The 17,727-nt window shown below is 32.6% G+C and overlaps 2 protein-coding genes across 4 annotated transcripts; both read right to left on the bottom strand.

Moving 5' to 3' along the window:
• Positions 1-9,241: 9,241 nt before the first annotated feature.
• Positions 9,242-10,661, bottom strand: LOC133284413 (heavy metal-associated isoprenylated plant protein 21). Its single transcript, XM_061481422.1, has 3 exons — positions 10,500-10,661; positions 10,242-10,317; positions 9,242-9,540 (listed from the first exon to the last, which is right to left on the bottom strand). Exons 1-3 carry the CDS (start codon positions 10,569-10,571, stop codon positions 9,242-9,244), a joined length of 447 nt encoding a protein of 148 aa, XP_061337406.1. The 5' UTR covers positions 10,572-10,661.
• A 1,342-nt stretch (positions 10,662-12,003) lies between these two features.
• On the bottom strand, positions 12,004-17,651 carry LOC133284412 (uncharacterized). Of its 3 annotated transcripts, XM_061481419.1 has the most exons (12): positions 17,544-17,651; positions 17,399-17,461; positions 17,121-17,255; positions 16,729-16,831; positions 16,424-16,494; positions 16,207-16,311; positions 15,678-15,711; positions 15,429-15,529; positions 13,990-14,049; positions 13,735-13,935; positions 12,391-12,483; positions 12,004-12,054 (listed from the first exon to the last, which is right to left on the bottom strand). In XM_061481419.1, the coding sequence occupies exons 1-11, from the start codon at positions 17,640-17,642 to the stop codon at positions 12,394-12,396; spliced, it is 1,062 nt and encodes a 353-aa protein (XP_061337403.1). In that variant the 5' UTR covers positions 17,643-17,651; the 3' UTR covers positions 12,004-12,054; positions 12,391-12,393. The 3 variants fall into 3 exon arrangements, with proteins under 3 accessions (XP_061337403.1, XP_061337404.1, XP_061337402.1); XM_061481420.1 differs by lacking the exon at positions 12,004-12,054 and having other exon boundaries at positions 12,274-12,483; positions 15,447-15,529; XM_061481418.1 differs by lacking the exon at positions 12,004-12,054 and having other exon boundaries at positions 12,274-12,483.
• Positions 17,652-17,727: the final 76 nt, after the last annotated feature.

Here is a 17,727-nt window from a genome sequence, read left to right on the forward strand (position 1 = left end):
CCAACTACATATCTAAGTGAACAAGTAGAGGCGTATGTGAGCCTCTGTATGGTCTTCATATATCAAGATAAACAGTTCCCATCCTATGCCACAAAGATACACCCAATCCATTGTGTACTAATTTGGAAATGTTAGATAAAATAAACAGGTGAGAAATATTCTCAGTAACTTTAAGAGTTTTTGAGCTATAACATTCCCAGCCATGTTTACATGGAAAATACCTTCTCATGCAAAATAATTTAAATTGATTTATAAGAAATATTATAAATAATTACTTGAATAATAGACTTTTAACTATGCCCAATCTTTGAGGGCTCTGACTGTAAGAGACATATACTTGGCTGAGCTCAAAACTAGAGTAGGGCGTCCCCTACAATATAGTCTGTTGTACCCATTATAAGAGAATCAGCGTTACATCACAAATGTGTATATATAAATATATATATATATATATATATTTTCTACATCATGCACTGTCAAGAATATTTTTAACAAAATTATATATCTGTTCTAATAGTTTAGTCTTCTGTGATGTAGACGGTAGCTTAATCTTACCATATCGGTTCGCTTATTACATATATTTTGTAAGAATGAAAATAGTTAATTAATAGATGAAACTCATTTATGTGTTCCTTCTTATAATATATTGTGTCCAACATATAATTGAAGTTGGTCTGAGGCCAATTGTTAAATAATAATACATTATTATTATAATTTTTTTTATAAAATATCAACACTAATAATTATGAGATTTCCTATATCCTAGTAATTTGTTCTAACATCATTTAATATAATTATTTTAGTTTTTCTAACATTATCACTTTTATTTAATTTTAAACATTACATATTTAATACTGCAGTATATATATATCAGAAAAAGAACCGATATATTTTTCTCTCTCTAGATAAACGGTGAACCAGATAAAGAGAATAATGGAAAAGAAATAGTACTAAACAACAGAGAAGGGGTTCATTCTCTCAAAGTTACCTCAAAGTAGTTTCTTTCCATTAAACTCTTGTCTCTATCACCGATGTCCTCTCTTTTTCATACTCTCCTTAAGTACAGTCTGTTCTTTTTTATAGAGAACTCAGATACCTCTATCCTTATCTAACACGGAACATGTGATATATTATGTGGTCAGGGATCAACTAAATCTAAAATATCCTGAACAGTAACCTCTAGAAGTGTTATCACTTATCAGATTTATTTATATTTTATCTGTTTTTTATATCCATTTATGATTACTATTTCTGGTCATAATATTATTTTCCTAACTATATAGAATTTTAGTATTACGAACATCTTTGTCATTATAGATTTTTATTATTTTATTAAATTATTTCTTTATTTAATTATTTTTACAAACATCTAGGTTTTTTATTTATATTTATTTTATCATTATTCAATATATATTTTCTTCAGAATTTAATTTGTAATATTTCATAATTTATTTAAACTTATACACACACAATATTATTATTTTATTATTTTTATTTGTATTTAATTTTTTTTACAAACATCTAGGTTTTTTTATTTATATTTTATTTTATCATTATGTCAATATATATTTTCTTCAGAATTTAATTTGTAATATTTCATAATTTATTTAAACTTATATATACACACATATATATTTTATTATTTTTATTTGTATTATATATATATATATATATATATATATATATATTATACTTAGGAAGTTACATGGCTGCTCCTTTGGTTGGGTAGCAATAGAACGTCTTAAGAAGTTTGGTAGGGTCTACGGGGTAATCATCACACTCTTATCTTTTAATTTTATTAAAAAAGTCAAGGTTGATGTAAAAAAAATTAGTATGTATTTATGCATGAATGTATCTTTTTCAGGTGATACAGACAAACTCCCCAGGCGTAACAGTCTAATCAAAACACAAATTTTAAGCCTTGAAAGATGAATACTGAATTTTGCGAGCAAAGCAATGAATAAAGGAAGAGAAAGATTGAAACTGAAAAATTCTCTAAATTAACATATAAAACCATATTCAAAATAAAGCATAGTAAAACCCACTCCAAAAGTGAACCCTTATGCACTGTTCATGACATGATATGCCTTGGCTATGGATGGCTACTCCCTGGTTCGGTAGCAGAGGAATGTCATATGAAGAGCCTGGTAGGGTCTACAGGATAATCATCACACTCTTCTCATTTAATTTAATGAATTTAATGAAAAAGTCAAGGTTAATGTAAAAAAAATTTGTATCTATTTATACATGAATGTATCTCTATCTAGTGATACAGACAAATTCCCAGGCATAATAATCTAATCTAAACACTGAACTTAAAGCTTTAAAAGATGAAGACTGAATCTGGTGAGTAAAGCAATAAACAAAGGAAGAAAAAGATTAAAACTGGAAAATTCTCTGAATTAACAAACAAAACCAGATCCAAAATAAAGCGCAGCAAAACCCACTTCAAAAGTGAACCCTTCTGCACTATTCATGACATGACATGCCCTCACTATGGATGGTTGCAGAGGAACTTTATATGAAGTCTGGCAGGGTCTACAGGGTAATCATCACACTCTTCTCATTTAATTTTATTAATAAAATTATGGTTGGTGTAAAATTTTTTTGTAGTATTTATACATGAATGTATCTCTATCTGGTGATACAGACAAACTCCCCAGGCGTAACAGTCTAATCAAAACACCGAACTTAAAGCCTTGAAAGATGAAAACTGAATCTGGAGAGCGAAGCAATGAATAAGGGAAGTGGAAGATTGAAATTGGAAAATTCTTCGATTTAAGAAACATAACCATATCCAAAATAAAGCGCAGTAAAACCCGCTCCAAAAGTGAATCTTTTTGCACTATTCATGACATGACATGCCCTGGCTATGGATGGTGCTCCCTAGTTGGGTAGTAGAGGAATGTCATATGAAGTTTGGTAGGGTCTACGGGGTAATCATCACACTCTGCTTATTTAATATTATTAAAAAAGTCAAGGTTGGTGTAAAACAATTTTGAATGTATTTACACATGATTGTATCTCTATCTGATGATACAGACAAACTCCCCAGGCGTAACAGTCTAATCTAAACACTGAACTTAAAGCCTTGAAAGATGAAGACTGAATCTGGTGAGCAACATAACGAATAAGGGAAAATGAGGATTGAAACTGGAAAATTCTTTGAATTAACAAACAAAACCATATCCAAAACAAAGCGCAGTAAAACCCGCTCCAAAAGAGAACATTTCTACACTATTCATGACATGACGTGCCATGGTTATGGATGGCTGCTCCCTGGTTGGGTAGCAGAGGAATGTCATATGAAGTCTGGCAGGGTCTACATGGTAATCATCACACTATTCTCTTTTAATTTTATAAAAAAAAGTCAACGTTTGTTTAAAAGAATTTTGCATGTATTTATATATGAATGTATCTCTATCTGGTGATATAGACAAACTCCTCAGGCTTAACAGTCTAATCAAAACACTGAACTTAAAGCCTTGAAAGATGAAGACTGAATCTGGAGAGCAAAACAATGAATAAGCGAATAGGAAGATTGAAACTGGAAAATTCTTTGAATTAATAAAGAAAACCATATTCAAAATAAAGCGCAGTAAAACCCACTCCAAAAGTGAACCCTTCTGCAGTATTTATGACATGACACGCCCTGGCTATGGATGGCTGCTCCCTGGTTGGGTAGCATAAGAATGTCATATGAAGTCTGGCAGGGTAATTATGACACTCTTCTAATTTAATTTTATAAAAAAAGTCAAGGTTGGTGCAAATTTTTTTGGTATGTATTTATACATAGATGTATCTCTATCTTGTGATATAGACAAACTCCCCAAGCGTTAACAGTCTAATCTAAACATTGAACTTAAGATGAAGACTGAATCTGGTGAGCAACACAATGAACAAGGGAAGAGGAAGATTGAAACTGGAAAATTCTTTGAATTAACAAACAAGACCATATAAAAAATAAAGCACAGTAAAACCCGCGCCAAAAGTGAACCCTTTTATACTATTCATGACATGACATGACATGCCCTGGCTATGGATGACTGCTCCCTGGTTAGGTAGCAGAAGAACGTCATATGAAGTCTGACAGGGTCTACAGGGTAACCATCACACTCTTCTCATTTATTTTTATTAAAAAAGTCATGGTTGGTGTAAAAAAAATTTGTATGTATTTATACCTGAACCTCTATACGGTGATACAGACAAACTCCCCAAGCATAACAGTCTAATCTAAACACTGAACTTAAAGCATTAAAAGATGAAGACTGAATCTGGTAAGCAAACCAATGAACAAAGGAAGAGGAAGATTTAAACTGAAAAATTCTCCGAACTAACAGATATAATCATATAAAAAATAAAGCGCAATAAAATCCGCTCCAAAAGTGAACCCTTCGGCACTATTCATGACATGACATGCCCTGGCTATGGATGGCTGCTCCCTAGAGGAACATCATATGAAGTCTGGTAGGATTTACAGGGTAATCATCACACTCTTCTCAAATAAATTTTATTAGAGAAAGTCAAGGTTGTTTTAAAAAAAAATTTCTTGGTAAAAGTTTAAAAAAAAATTTGTTTACCTTATTGGAATTTTTATTAATTAATTTATGTTTTGGATCTATTTCGATGCATCAATTTAGATATGTTTGGTAATTATTTTAAATAGTTACAAAACTAAAAATCTTAGGTAACAATTGAGGCTGAAAATTGATAAATTATTAAATTAAAAAGTGAGAATAGGAGAGGAAAAGAAGACCAAAAAATCTTATGTTTGGTCATTTAGAAGACAAATTGCTGAAAAATCTTCAGACACCAACTATATGTTGGGTATATCGTTATTGATATATATATAGGGGAGTCAAAGAATAATGTTGCAGGAACCAAAAAAATGACCCTGCAGACACATTTAAAGAGGTGAAAGAAAGTGAATGATGAAAGAGAAACCAAAACATGCGGGCCCATCCTTTGAATGTATCTACAGGACCATTTTTTTATTCCTTTAACATTATTCTTCTTTTCCCCATATATGTATTTCATTTTCAGTACTTGAATTGAGTAGATATGTGGATCTTACTTCTTCATCTCCTTGCTTTCACTTTAACCTCACTAAAATTAATTGGGCTTTATTATTATTTATGGATGCAATATACTACAGAGGCATGTAAGATACGATAATTGTTGGTCCCGAATGAACTCGGGAGAGGGGTGAATTGAGTTTATAGAAAATTTATCAATTTAAAAACACACAACTTCGATAAAATAAAGAGTAAAGGGAACAAGCAACACAATTATTTTAACGTGGAAAAAACGAAAAACTTCAACTGGAGAAAAAAAAACCACAACCCCAACTTGGATACCTCTATCCAATTAGGAGATAAATCCACTATCGATCAATTCAAAGTACAAGAATAGACCATATTCTACCCTTATACTGAATTAACCTGAAACCTTACCCAAGGTTTCTGGAACCCTACCCTTAGGATTCTCACGAAATCTAATCAAAGACTCTTTGAAGCCAAACGGCTCTCGCCTTTATTCGTAAGTAACAAAGCCTGACTTATTTCTAAGCCACGACCTTTTCTAAGATCAAGAAGAAAATCCAATTCAAATTGGTTACTTTATTGCTTCTAAATAATAAGCAAATTGGTACAAATAAAACCTAAGTGGTGACTCAATGAATCTGCTCATGCCTTTGGTTCCCAAATTATTTTGAATGCGCCTTAAGAACACATAATATGCTCAATGCGCTTTTTCTCTTGAATACTTTTCCGATCGTGTGCGTGTTTGCCTAGTGATCGTGCGTTGCAAGTTGCATATAAACCCCATGCACTACTTAAACATGCTCACCACGTGACTTGAATATGCACACCCACCGAATGGGACTTATGGATAATAGGCCTCCAATGGCTCGCGCTGCATGTCGCGTATAAATGCTAATAGGCTAAAAAAATGTAGCTTTTAACTAATATTATTAAATTTAATAAATTTTATATTAAAATTTTAAATAAATCTATCAATGGGAAATTTTTTTGTCGTTGATGAAAAAAAACCGGCATTTTTAACTATTATTTGTTGCCAAATGATAGTTAAAAATGCTTAATTAAATGTCTTTAAATTATTATTTTGTACGTTGAATAATATTAAATTTCATTTGTATAAATAAATATATGGATATTTTAACCTTGCAAACCCTAAGCTCACTTTCACATTCCAAATCCTTCCCACTAAATCTTTCGCATTATAAACCCTAACGCTTCCAGAAATGTAATTGACCACTCAATATAACCTGTTCCACAAATTCAAAAGAGTAAACATCAGGAACAATTCAGACCTGATGAAACAGTGGAACATTCAGGACCACCTTTATCTACTCCCGGAATATCAAAGACGGCTGCAAATACAAATCGTCCCACATTTGAATCATTAATCATATGTTATTTCGTAATGTGTATGGAGATTTAGCATTTTCGATAGTACGTTTAGTCAAAAATGTTTTCAATACAGTGGAATATATAAATATAGAGAAATATAAAAATCATAATGTAGGATGAGAGATTTGTCTCGCTAATGTGTTATTACTATGTACTCTGTTGTAGAGTACATAGTTATAATATTAAATTATTATTTTTCTCTTTTTTAAGTCACTTTCAGATTCTGGTGGCTGACGTAAAGAGGAAAAAAAATAAATTTAATATTATAACTAGGAGAAGAATATTGTGATAACCAAGTTGTGTTACTACCAAGTGACTACCAATCAATCTCACCGTTAGATCGATTATATTGATCCAACGGTTATATTTATTTCCATCTTTGTATCGTCATGATTCCCCATATTTAAAGTGAAAGCATTAAATATGGGAAATCATAACCATACAAAGGTGAAAATAAATATAAAGTATCAAATTTGGGAAATCATGACCATACAAAGATGGAAATAAATATAACCGTTGGATCAATATAATCGATCTAACGGTAAGATTGATTGGTAGTCACTTGGTAGTAACACAACTTAGTTGTCACAATATCCTTCCCCTTATAACTATGTATTCATAGTTATAATAACGTTCGTGGAAAGAAAAAAAAGATTAATTTTTAATATTATAAATAAGGAAAGAATTCATTTATAAATTTTTGCAAATTACCAATGTTATTAAAACCAACCCGGTCATTGACCAGGTCGAGGTACTGGGTCACTGGTTCTACCAGTAGGTCACTGGTTCAATCGCATGACCCGATAATTATATGTAATTTTATAATTTATATTAAAAAATTATAAACATACTCAAATATCTAAAAAAATGATAAAAATTTCAAATATTTTAATATAAAAAATAATAAATCACATATTATTATCCAATAAAGGATCAAAAAAAAATATAATGATCATGATACGGGGCTTTAGGTTTAAAATCGACATCTCTAACTATAAATCAAATTTTTTTGGATAGTGCATAATTGAGATAATATTAATGTTGTAGGTACATAACTTATGTAAGTCAATAAGTAAAAAAATATTCAAATATATCCATTATGATTTTTATTTTTGAAAAAATAAATAATTTGAATTTTTTTTTATTTTTTGGGACCGAGCCGGGTCACCGATTTTCATGAAAACCGGTCAGGTCAGATAGGGTCACACCGGTTCTGATGCATGGCCGGTCCGTTGCTTCAACTGGACCGGTTATATGACCGGTTCCCGGGTCGACCCGGCCGGGTCGGTCCGATTTTAATAATACTGCAAATTACACTATGTACTCCCGGAAGTACATAGTGTAACTTAGTGTGCTTTCGAGAATAGATAATATAATTTATAAAAGTTTGTAAACAAAAAATTTATAAATATAACTCTCCTCTTATAACTATAATAACTATATACTAGTCGAAATACATAATTATAATACATTTGCAATACAAATCTCTCATCATCCTGTGACACAGCCACACAGGACATCCGCAGCTCCCATAAAAACGTATCTTGTAAATCCCTGAATTTGGTATAAAAATATAGTTGGAAAGTCACCTCCGTATCAATTAAAACACAATGTTATGAAAATATCTTAAAAGTTCACTAGCGAGCTCCTTTAGCAGAAGCTTCTTTCACAAAAACGTCATTGGTCGTTTTAAAGTTAAAGTGCGCTACCCCTTATCTTATCATCATTCATAATTTATGGTCATGTCCCGCGGCGTGAGTTGATTGTTGATTGTTGATTGTGTAAAGGCTATATAAAAAGGTTGAATATATATTCGTACTGTCAAAACAAATCAATAAATAACGGTTTGATTTGCCATTCATTTATTTATTTATAAATGGTGGGGATTATATAAGATTACAAATTTACAACTATCATATCCTTTTTGTTTATAATATAACAGTAAAAGCTAAATTTTGGGGAAGTGTGTTGTTGGCTGCGTCATTCCAATAGCAATAAAGCCATAATTTAGGGATGTGTGTTAAAAAATTTCAACTTAAATTGTGTGGAAGTTTGTTTAGGTGCAAGCGGGGCCTGTGAATAACAATTAGCTATGTTGTTCACGGGAACTTAATTGGTTATGGTTCTTAGATCAATTACTTTGTAATATAAAAAATAATGCATCTTTTGAATGAATAATAAATTAACAACTCGTCGCAATCAATTTCTTGGTAACAATTTTATAAGTTTCAACTCAATCATTATGTTTTCCAATTATATTTCAATTTAGATTTTCCTTAGCCTTGGATGCTTAATGGAAATAGAACATCTTAGCACGTTAATTGTCCTCTACATCTCTCAAATTAGGCAACCACGAGGTTAATGTGGTATGAAATTCCCAACAAAATTAAATAAAAAACTGTTAAGCAAGAATCGAATTTTATTTAACAAATGATGATAGTTCAATTAGCACCAGAAAATTGAGTGCAGGTAGGGATGAGAGCATGCGTTTAATCTTCCTTAGTATTGTCTTTGATAAGAGTTTAAAGTCTTAATCTCAGGACAGCGATGAAACTAGATTGAAATATCTTAAAGAAAAAAAAAAATTGAATTCTTTCTGTAGTTTTAAAACAGAATGTACGTCTGCTATTTTAATAACTTTCTAAACAGCATTTTTCACTTTTGACATAAGGTACAATAGTTGACAATATATATATGGCATGGTTGAAACTAGTAAGAATCTATGACAAGAATACATTCATGTATTCTTCTCCATCATAATCGACTTTGACACAACAAAGTGTAAATAAAAATAAACTTTGATTACTTTATTACATGATGGAACATGCATTTACATTGTCGTCACTAAAAAGTGAGACAAAATTCTCTTCAGGGGCATTGGATGAGACAGGAAATGCCTGCACAACATTTCTAACAAATCCAGTGGGTGCTCTTATGTCATAGGCTCCGGAGGCATAAGGATAGTACACCAGATGCTGTTCAACATAAGGCCAAAATTTAGCTCTTACTTTCCCAGTGCTCCTTACCCTCTTTAACACCTTGTTTGCATCAACATAACCGCTTACTATCACCCTGCTTTGCTTTCTGTTTACCTCCACAGATTTCACTCCTACACAATAGGCAAACTATGGATCAAAATTAAGGTGGTTTTGTAGGTTATTTCGTATGTCCTTAGTTGTTTGCTTTCCTTTTTTTAGATTTCTTATAAACTAATGCTATATCAGAAGCTGACATATTAAGTGGATCCATATAATTTACCTTTGATCAAATACAACATACGAATATATATATATATATATATATATATATATATATATATATATAGAAGTCTAGCTTGTAGCTTCCAAACAAAGTAGAATTAAATTAAAAACAAGAATATAGGAATGTTAACTAATCAGCATCCGAGAAAATGAAACACTTCAATAAATAATGTTGTGAGTCTTGAAGTTTACTTCATCTTTAATGATCAGATTTCAATAACCGTAGCAATTAATTTGCTATAAATGAGAAAAAAAATGAAAATCTATCATTTTTTTTCTTCCTTTGTCTTTTCATTTTTCCTTATTTTATAATTGAATAATTTGCTTTTCCCTTTGGTATTGAAATATATATAGTTTGAGACTATAATGACTTTGGCCCCCTAAAGAAAGTGTCATGTTACTTTATATTTTCTCTCATATAGAGATCTGTATTCCTCTTCACCCTCTATAGGTCGAAAATAACTCATCAAAGAACAAAAATAAAATGCTCTATGGTTCTTTCATAGAACAAGTTACAAGAGAAAGTTAAGCTACACAGCAGGAAGGGAACCTTTTAATGAAGTCACTGCATTTTTTACTCTTCTTTCACAACCATCACAATCCATTCTGACTTTGATCTCAACTGTCTGAAATATTGAAGGGCAAAGCATGTGAGGAATGAATGATATAATATAGTAGAGGAATGAAACTACAATAAAATTAGAGCAGGAAGGTAGCACTGTACAAAAAAGAAAGAAAGAAAGAAAAAAGTGATGGCAAGAAGGAAGTACAAAGGAAGGCTTTGATAGCTGTGCTAATAATTTCTTACCTGCATTGGTTTGTGCTTGGTCCTAATGCTGGTTACAGTGCAAAAGTTGGAGAGGTAATCAAGTGCACCCATTTTGCTTCTCTTTTTCAGAAAGCTAAGGTAGGGAGAGAGTGAGAGAATGAGATAGATGAATGGTGTTTTTATAGAAGGCTCAAAAAGATTGATGAGGAGGACTAAGGTGCAAAAGCAGTTCCTAGAAAATTATATTTTGAAACCACAATTATTGATGGGGTCATATCCTCCTAATTAAAGCTCAGTAAGTGATCCAGATAATGATAGACCTCTCTATCTGTGCCATATTTTATAGACAATTGTTTTTCAAATATATATAAAATTTTGAAAAAATAATAATAATTTTTTTGCTGTCTTTAGTTTTTGTTCCATGAGTATGGCTTACTTTTCCACAATTCACTAATAAAATACTCCAATAATGGCTTTCATTATATTATTATATGCACTGTTTGATACATTAGATTGAACTGTTCAAATATCCCTCTTGAAACTAAAAAAGAAAAAAGAAAAGAAACATAAAGTGCTAAGATATTTTAGTTTTGCAGCTGGCTAGTTCACGTGAGCTAGTTTACTGTGTATGCAGCTAATAATATGCCTTTCTGTTCTGATTAAAATTATATCATTCGTGATTAAAGAATTTATACGAAAAATTCCAATTAAGACAGTTTCAGATTATTTACCTTAACATTGATAGTACATGAAAAACCTACGTAAAAATTTAAAATTTTTGTTAAACGTAAGATGTACACAAATTAATGTCTCAAATACCTAGACAACCTCTTGTTCCACCATGGTGTTAGCATTCTACTTTCAAGAGTTATATAACATCATGTGCATAACTAATTAAATGAGTTCAAAAGGAAAGGGGAAGTCACATGAACTCATAAAACAACTTGTAACTCCATTTAAATTCAATTAACCCTACTTGAACTTTCCAACTAAACTGCAGGGGGTCATTTGCGGATATAAGTAGATCTGAGTGGAAGTGCTAATGAACTATTAATTCACATAACGTTGACTATGATTTTTCATGATTGTCTACTTGATGTGGTGGGTTTGATTAAAAGTCTGTTTCTTTTTCCTTCCCGGTTTATTAGGTTTGAAAAAAATTATTAAAGAAAAACATAAATGTGTAAGTATTCTACATAGCCAAGTGCGGGCATTATTCAATTCCGAAAGAGATAAAAATTGGTTTTTAAAGTATATCAAATAAATAGAAAGAAAAACAAGAGCGGCGCCCCGGCGGGGCAGAACAAGTTGAAATAATTATCAATATGATTGAATACTTTCGGTAAGCATTATAGTTGATAAATGAACACTGATCCAATACCAATCTCAATCCAAAGGCACAATAATTGACCCAATTTGTAATGCTCTCTTGCCTACCTGATGTGTAAAGTCCTTCTCTCTTTAGTGCCATTATATATATATATATATATAAGAGAACTAATCAACTGATCCACTCCACAATCAGAACTCATTGTTGACTTTTTTGGTCATTGATTTTTCTTCTTTGGCATTTCGGGGTAGATATTCATATATCCTAGGAAAACATATTACAAGTTACAACGATACTTGTTTGCAGTGGGCATTTAGTAGGTGTTAAAGTGGGAGGAACAGAAGAAATAAGAATGATAGAGTAACAAATTCACACACACACATGGGAATCACGTAAATGGTGTAGATGATACGAAGTATAAAGATATGCTTGTTTGAGAAGCTGTTTTCCTAAAGATAATTGCAAAAGTTGATAGTTGAACATGAATCGTACAAAATAAACGAAGAAAATAAAAATTTGAATCAAATCAAAATAAAAAGAATCGGTTGCCTAAACAGCCGAAACATAAATTAAAATATGCCTTTCTATTTGATAAACAACCTCTCATAATTTCTTCAGCTTCTGCCCCCGCAACCCATTCCAGAAAGCAGCCGCATTTACAACCTTTTTGCCTGGAAGCTGAACTTCCAATACCTGACAGTTTTACATCATCAATGAATTTAGAAAGGCATACTGATTTGCATGAATACTGGTCTCACTAATTTGTGTAAAACATGTTCTTTTTCAGTTTAAGAAGCACATTAACAGTATCTTTGAAAGCAAGTCATTTTCATTAACCTGCTAGACTATATCTCATAAAATTTTCATATAATTACAAATTTAGGAGAGATTCAGCATTTTCGAAGTCCAAAATGCATTTTGAATAAAATGAACGCACACAATTTGGATCCCCAAAGACACTGCCTCTTCATCCAACACCATTTGTTTTCAAAAAAATAACATTTTTTATTAGTTTCAAGATGGAACACATTTAGAGAGTTTCGAAAAGCACCTCGACAAAAGGAGAAAACAAGAGGCATGGCCATTTTTTAATGGAAGCTAATGCATGAATTACATTAAATAGTGATTTTCAATAAAAGAAAGACGTTAGTTAAGTCAGTGGCAACTTAAGCTTAAGGGAACAAATGACAGTAATGAATTTCAAATGCAACTTTTCAAACAAGTGTCATGTTTTGGCTTTAAATAATTGTTTACCAGTGATTTTTTAAAAGAAAATGAACAACTTCTTATATATAGTCTGAATCTGAAGCAGTTCCTTGGAAACAATTATTTTTGGAATTAACATGAAAAAATCCAATTGTCTCCAATTCCCATTTCTAACTTGGGGTGAAACCTTTTTCTTTTCTTTTTTTAAATTCTCCTTGTTGTCTAAATAGTTTTGAAACAAAAAAGCAACTAATGTATCTCCAAAAAAAAAAAACAACTAATAATGTGATTGATAAATTTATTCTCAAAACAATCTTTGTTTAGGGGAAAAACGAGAAAATTGCAGCTTAACAAGATCTCTGCACTGGAAGAGTCACTACCCAAATTGTTAAGATTAACTGAAACTGGAGAATCAAAGCTATATAAGATTAAGCATGAGCTGCCCAGAGACAATGAAAAATAAAAACAAATTTGACAGTTTAGAATATCAATTGTGGGAGCAATTCTCTGTTGTGCTTCTTAATATACATTGATTTGAATATATCCAAATTTGCTTCTGGTTTCTTCGGGTTTTTTTTTTTTTTTTTTGGGAGGGGGGTTATAGGATTTGGCTTGTTATTCATATTACAACTTAAACCTGTGACCTCTACCCAAAACCACCTGCCTACGTAGTGCAAACATGATTTAGCTCAGCAACGACAATAGAAACTTCAACATTGATTTGAAAACTAAATATACCTCAAGTGTGGTGCCCCTTCCACATGGAAAGGCCAATGCTCCCTCAACAAATGTAATATCATCGCCTTCATTGGACTGCACACTTTCATGACTGCGAACTCGTGTGGTTATAATTTTAATCTCCAAAGTTTTCTGCTGACCGTTGTTCTCAACTACCAAAACTTTTGCTCTAGTTCCTGGCCATCCTGAAAAAGCACGAACCTAAAATTGTTTTATGTCACAACTACACAGTTTAGATAAGATCATGAATTTTACCTTATTATGTAGAACATATGCTTCTTGATCAAAGAATAGCCATGATTCGTCTGGACTTATCTGCATAAAATAGCAAAACAAAAATATGAGCAACTCCTTGTAAGGAAGATATTTTACCAACTGTATGTGCTGGAGTTTCTTTCCTTTTTCTTTTGTGGATAACTGGATATACACTGGAATGAACAGAAAGGCATATAACACAATTTCTCCCCAATGTAATATTTGACACTTTCAAGTTTTTTTATAAAATTGAAGCAAACTGCTGACTGAAATTATGTAAAAAAAAATAGTATGAAACCCCATTTCTTTTCAATAGGAGCTTCAGATGTAGAAAGCTATCAGAACCAAAAGAGAAACAGAAAATTCTCTGCAATTGATGCAAGACCCTGTAAGTTTATTTCTTAGTTACATGCTTCTTATAGACAACTGGCTTCTTGGGTTAGGTGAAAGTTCACATATCACGTTTTGGAAGGAAATTTAAGTGGGGAATATTCATTTTAGAGGTTGATGCTAGCCTCTGTGTCCATTACTCTACTTTTTAAGCATAATTCACACATCCAGAAGCTTTTACTCTCTTCACCTATTCAAGGTCACAATATCTTGAATTTATAAATTCACACAAACAAAGTGATAGAGAAGCTAGTGAGTGACTCAGATCAGCTCATCTGTCCTCCAAACTAGAGAGGGAAATTTGGAGTTTGGATCCTTTTGGTTTGTTTTCTTGTGTCCAGCGTTCAATCTTTAACTCCTCCAATTAATCATCACAGAAATTCAAAACAACCTGTACAGTCAAGTCTTTAATTCGGACAGTGGAGCACAATAAGATCAATAGAAATGACATTGAACATTTTGCATAGTTGTAGACCTCATACTGTTCTTTCACCTAATATGTGTGTTATGAGCAGGTTGATCAGAAACAGTAGCCCACTTATTTTTTTGCATTGTGAGTTTTCTTTTTTAAATGAGACCACAATGTGTCCCCACAGCCCGGCAGCATATAATTTGTTCGGGGCTCTTGGTGAACACTACATGTGCCCCTCACCTTGGAGAATCCCAATTTATAAGTTTTGTCAGGAATATGGAGGCTAAAATTAAGGCAATGTGTGATTTATGCAATTCTTTGCCGTTACATTTGATATAGGAAAAAGTTGTGTTAATGGAGTCTCTCTTTTGAATTTTGATAATTGTTTCAAGGGAATTTATATTACTGAGATGCAAAGAGATTGAACAGCCTTGTTTCATTTTTTAGCCCTCAATTTGTTGCCAGAAATACAAAAGATTCGTAAAAGTATATCTGCAAGGTCAACTTTAACCAGTCTAAAAAGTAACATTGGGAAAAAAAATGGAGCATCTGATATATATTGAACTAATTACTAATATCAATAGGAAAACTCGTTTCTATTCCAGCTCCCAAGTAATATAATCAAAACTAAAACTACCTTAGGAGCCAATGTAACCTTAGAGTCATCTTGAGGTTGTGCTTTCACTCTCGCTGATCCATCAAATATAGAAGGAAGTTCTGCAATCAGGAGTTCGGATCCTGCATATTCAAATAAAGATAGGAACCCACTCAGTAACCAAAATATTCTATTAGAATGTCTGGATAAGAATAGCTCAGTACAACACCAGAAGAAAAGTAACATAGGAATACAAAATATAAGTGACATTTATGAAGAGAAGAATCATACCTTTATGAAACAGGAGCTCAAGCAAATCAGGTGCCTATATAGATATCTAAAGATTTGTCAGAAGCAGGGAGAAAACTGTCTTGTAAGTTTAACCAAACAAGTTCAAAGAGTTATGGATTGCAAGTCCCACAATGACTGAGCAAGACATGCCAGGTACAAATTGGAAAAAAATGCGTGTTTGGTTTCAAAAGGTAAAAATAGCAATAAAATAGACATGAGACGTCCCTCTTGGCGGAAATAAATAAAGTCACTGATGGAAGATATAAAGATGGTACATAAAATCAAATATATGTTCTGATTACAAACCTAAGATATTAGTACAATCAAAGGAGCGTATAACCCTTGATATAAGATGCACCAGTATTACTCATTCAAACCAACTGTTGAAAGATTCCAAATTAGGTTTCCAACAAGGGCTAAAGACAAATATATGAGATGAGCATTAATCTTTTTATAGATAAAGCAAAAAGCTCATGATGGACTCACATTAGCACCTTTTGCAGCAAACAGAGACAACAGAAAATCATACCTTCATTTGATGATCAACTTCAACTGTTTCACTAGCAATGACAGGTCCAGCATCCAGCGCACGAACAGTGAATGCTAACGATACTCCAGTTTCTTTAACACCATCCTAGTATACAAATCAATACATACAACCAAAAATAACTTTATGAAATAAAAGCTGTAAAAGCATACAGAATTTAGAGATTGAAAACAATTGACACCAAGAAGCAGGAAAAAACCTGCAATGCTCTTTGAACAGGAGCAGCCCCACGATACATTGGCAACAAGCTAGGGTGAATATTGACTGTCCCTGAGAGATTTGCATGTGGAATTTAGAATTTGGTGTTAGAGCAATATGTTTAACTATTAATTATATGAGACTTAAGAATTTTAAATGTGAAGCAACTCTCTCTCTCTCTCTCTCTCTCTCTCTCTCTCTCTCTCTCTGTCTGTCTGGAGTCGGATTAAGTAATGAGAGAGAAGAAATAAGAAAATGTAAAATTCCAACGAGGGCAGGCCATTGTGAGTTAAGGAATAGACAAACCCAATGGTGGAATGTCTAGAAACTTGGTAGGTAAAATATTCCCATATGCTGCCGTAATGCATAGCTGCGGTTGCAAAGCTTTAAAATTTGACAAGAAAGTATCCTGCACAAAGAGAAGAGAAGAGAAGAGAAGAGGAGTGAGTAATTTGTCAAGAGATATATAAAATCATTAAAGTTAACCTTTTGGGTTGAATTGGTTCTTTATATAGTATCAGAGCCTAGTCCTGGTCCTGTGCATTGTCCACCCTAGTCCAGTGGACTTTCGTACGAGGGGACGTGTTAGAGATATATAAAACCATTAATATAGCTTACCCTAACATAAGCTTTTGAGTTGAATTGATACTTTACATAATTAACTCAGATTAGAAAGAAGAGGAGAATAGAATAGTTACGTCTCCAGGTCGTTCGGGAGTGAAAATAAGATGAGGAGAGAAGCCCCTATCAAGGGCATAGTTGGCCAAGGGAGAGTGCGTAAGTTTTTTCCCCCTGTCCCTTCTAGCAGCTGGCTGTGTAACAATAGCCGCAACCTAAATATTAATTAATAAATAATACCATATCAGTGATTCAGTGATTGATTGAGACTTGAAAATGAATGCTAATGACTGTGATTGTGAGAGGAAATAGAAGAAAGTGGTATTGAGGATACAAGAATGAATGAATGAATGAATACCTCAAATAAAGAATCTGGAGAAGCAGAAGCATTGAGAAGCGCATCGAGGACAATAGCCGACACCTGCAAAATAAAAATTAGAGGAATGAAGTTAGTAAAGAAAGTTGGTTAGTTAGTTGGAGAGAAAAGTAAGTTGTTGGAGAACCTGAGGTGCGCCCAAGAGGACAATGGGCTTCTTATTGGCGGTGGTAGAAGCGATAGAGGTTGTTGACGCACTCTGTAAACAGCAGAACCGACGAATCATTCTGATGAATTGAAGCAGAACGAACGACACACAACAACTCAACTACAACACCTTTTATTTATCTCAAGGGTAATAATCCCTCGCT

Source organism: Gastrolobium bilobum, unplaced genomic scaffold, assembly GCF_033153095.1.
Source record: "Gastrolobium bilobum isolate Gb01-03AN ecotype WA unplaced genomic scaffold, APGP_CSIRO_Gbil_v1 utg19213, whole genome shotgun sequence".
NCBI lineage: Eukaryota > Viridiplantae > Streptophyta > Magnoliopsida > Fabales > Fabaceae > Gastrolobium > Gastrolobium bilobum.

Excerpts from the sequence above, each read along its gene's own strand:
- LOC133284412 (XM_061481419.1), bottom strand. The coding sequence starts at position 17,642 with ATGATTCGTCGGTTCTGCTGTTTACAGAGTGCGTCAACAACCTCTATC. Across the intron at positions 17,462-17,543 it reads TCCTCTTGGGCGCACCTCAG|GTGTCGGCTATTGTCCTCGA; the intron begins GTTCTCCAACAA and ends TTTATTTTGCAG. Across the intron at positions 13,936-13,989 it reads CATATGTTCTACATAATAAG|GTTCGTGCTTTTTCAGGATG; the intron begins GTAAAATTCATG and ends AAACAATTTTAG.
- LOC133284413 (XM_061481422.1), bottom strand. The coding sequence starts at position 10,571 with ATGGGTGCACTTGATTACCTCTCCAACTTTTGCACTGTAACCAGCATT. Across the intron at positions 10,318-10,499 it reads CCAAGCACAAACCAATGCAG|ACAGTTGAGATCAAAGTCAG; the intron begins GTAAGAAATTAT and ends TCAATATTTCAG. Across the intron at positions 9,541-10,241 it reads TGCAGTGACTTCATTAAAAG|GAGTGAAATCTGTGGAGGTA; the intron begins GTTCCCTTCCTG and ends CCTATTGTGTAG.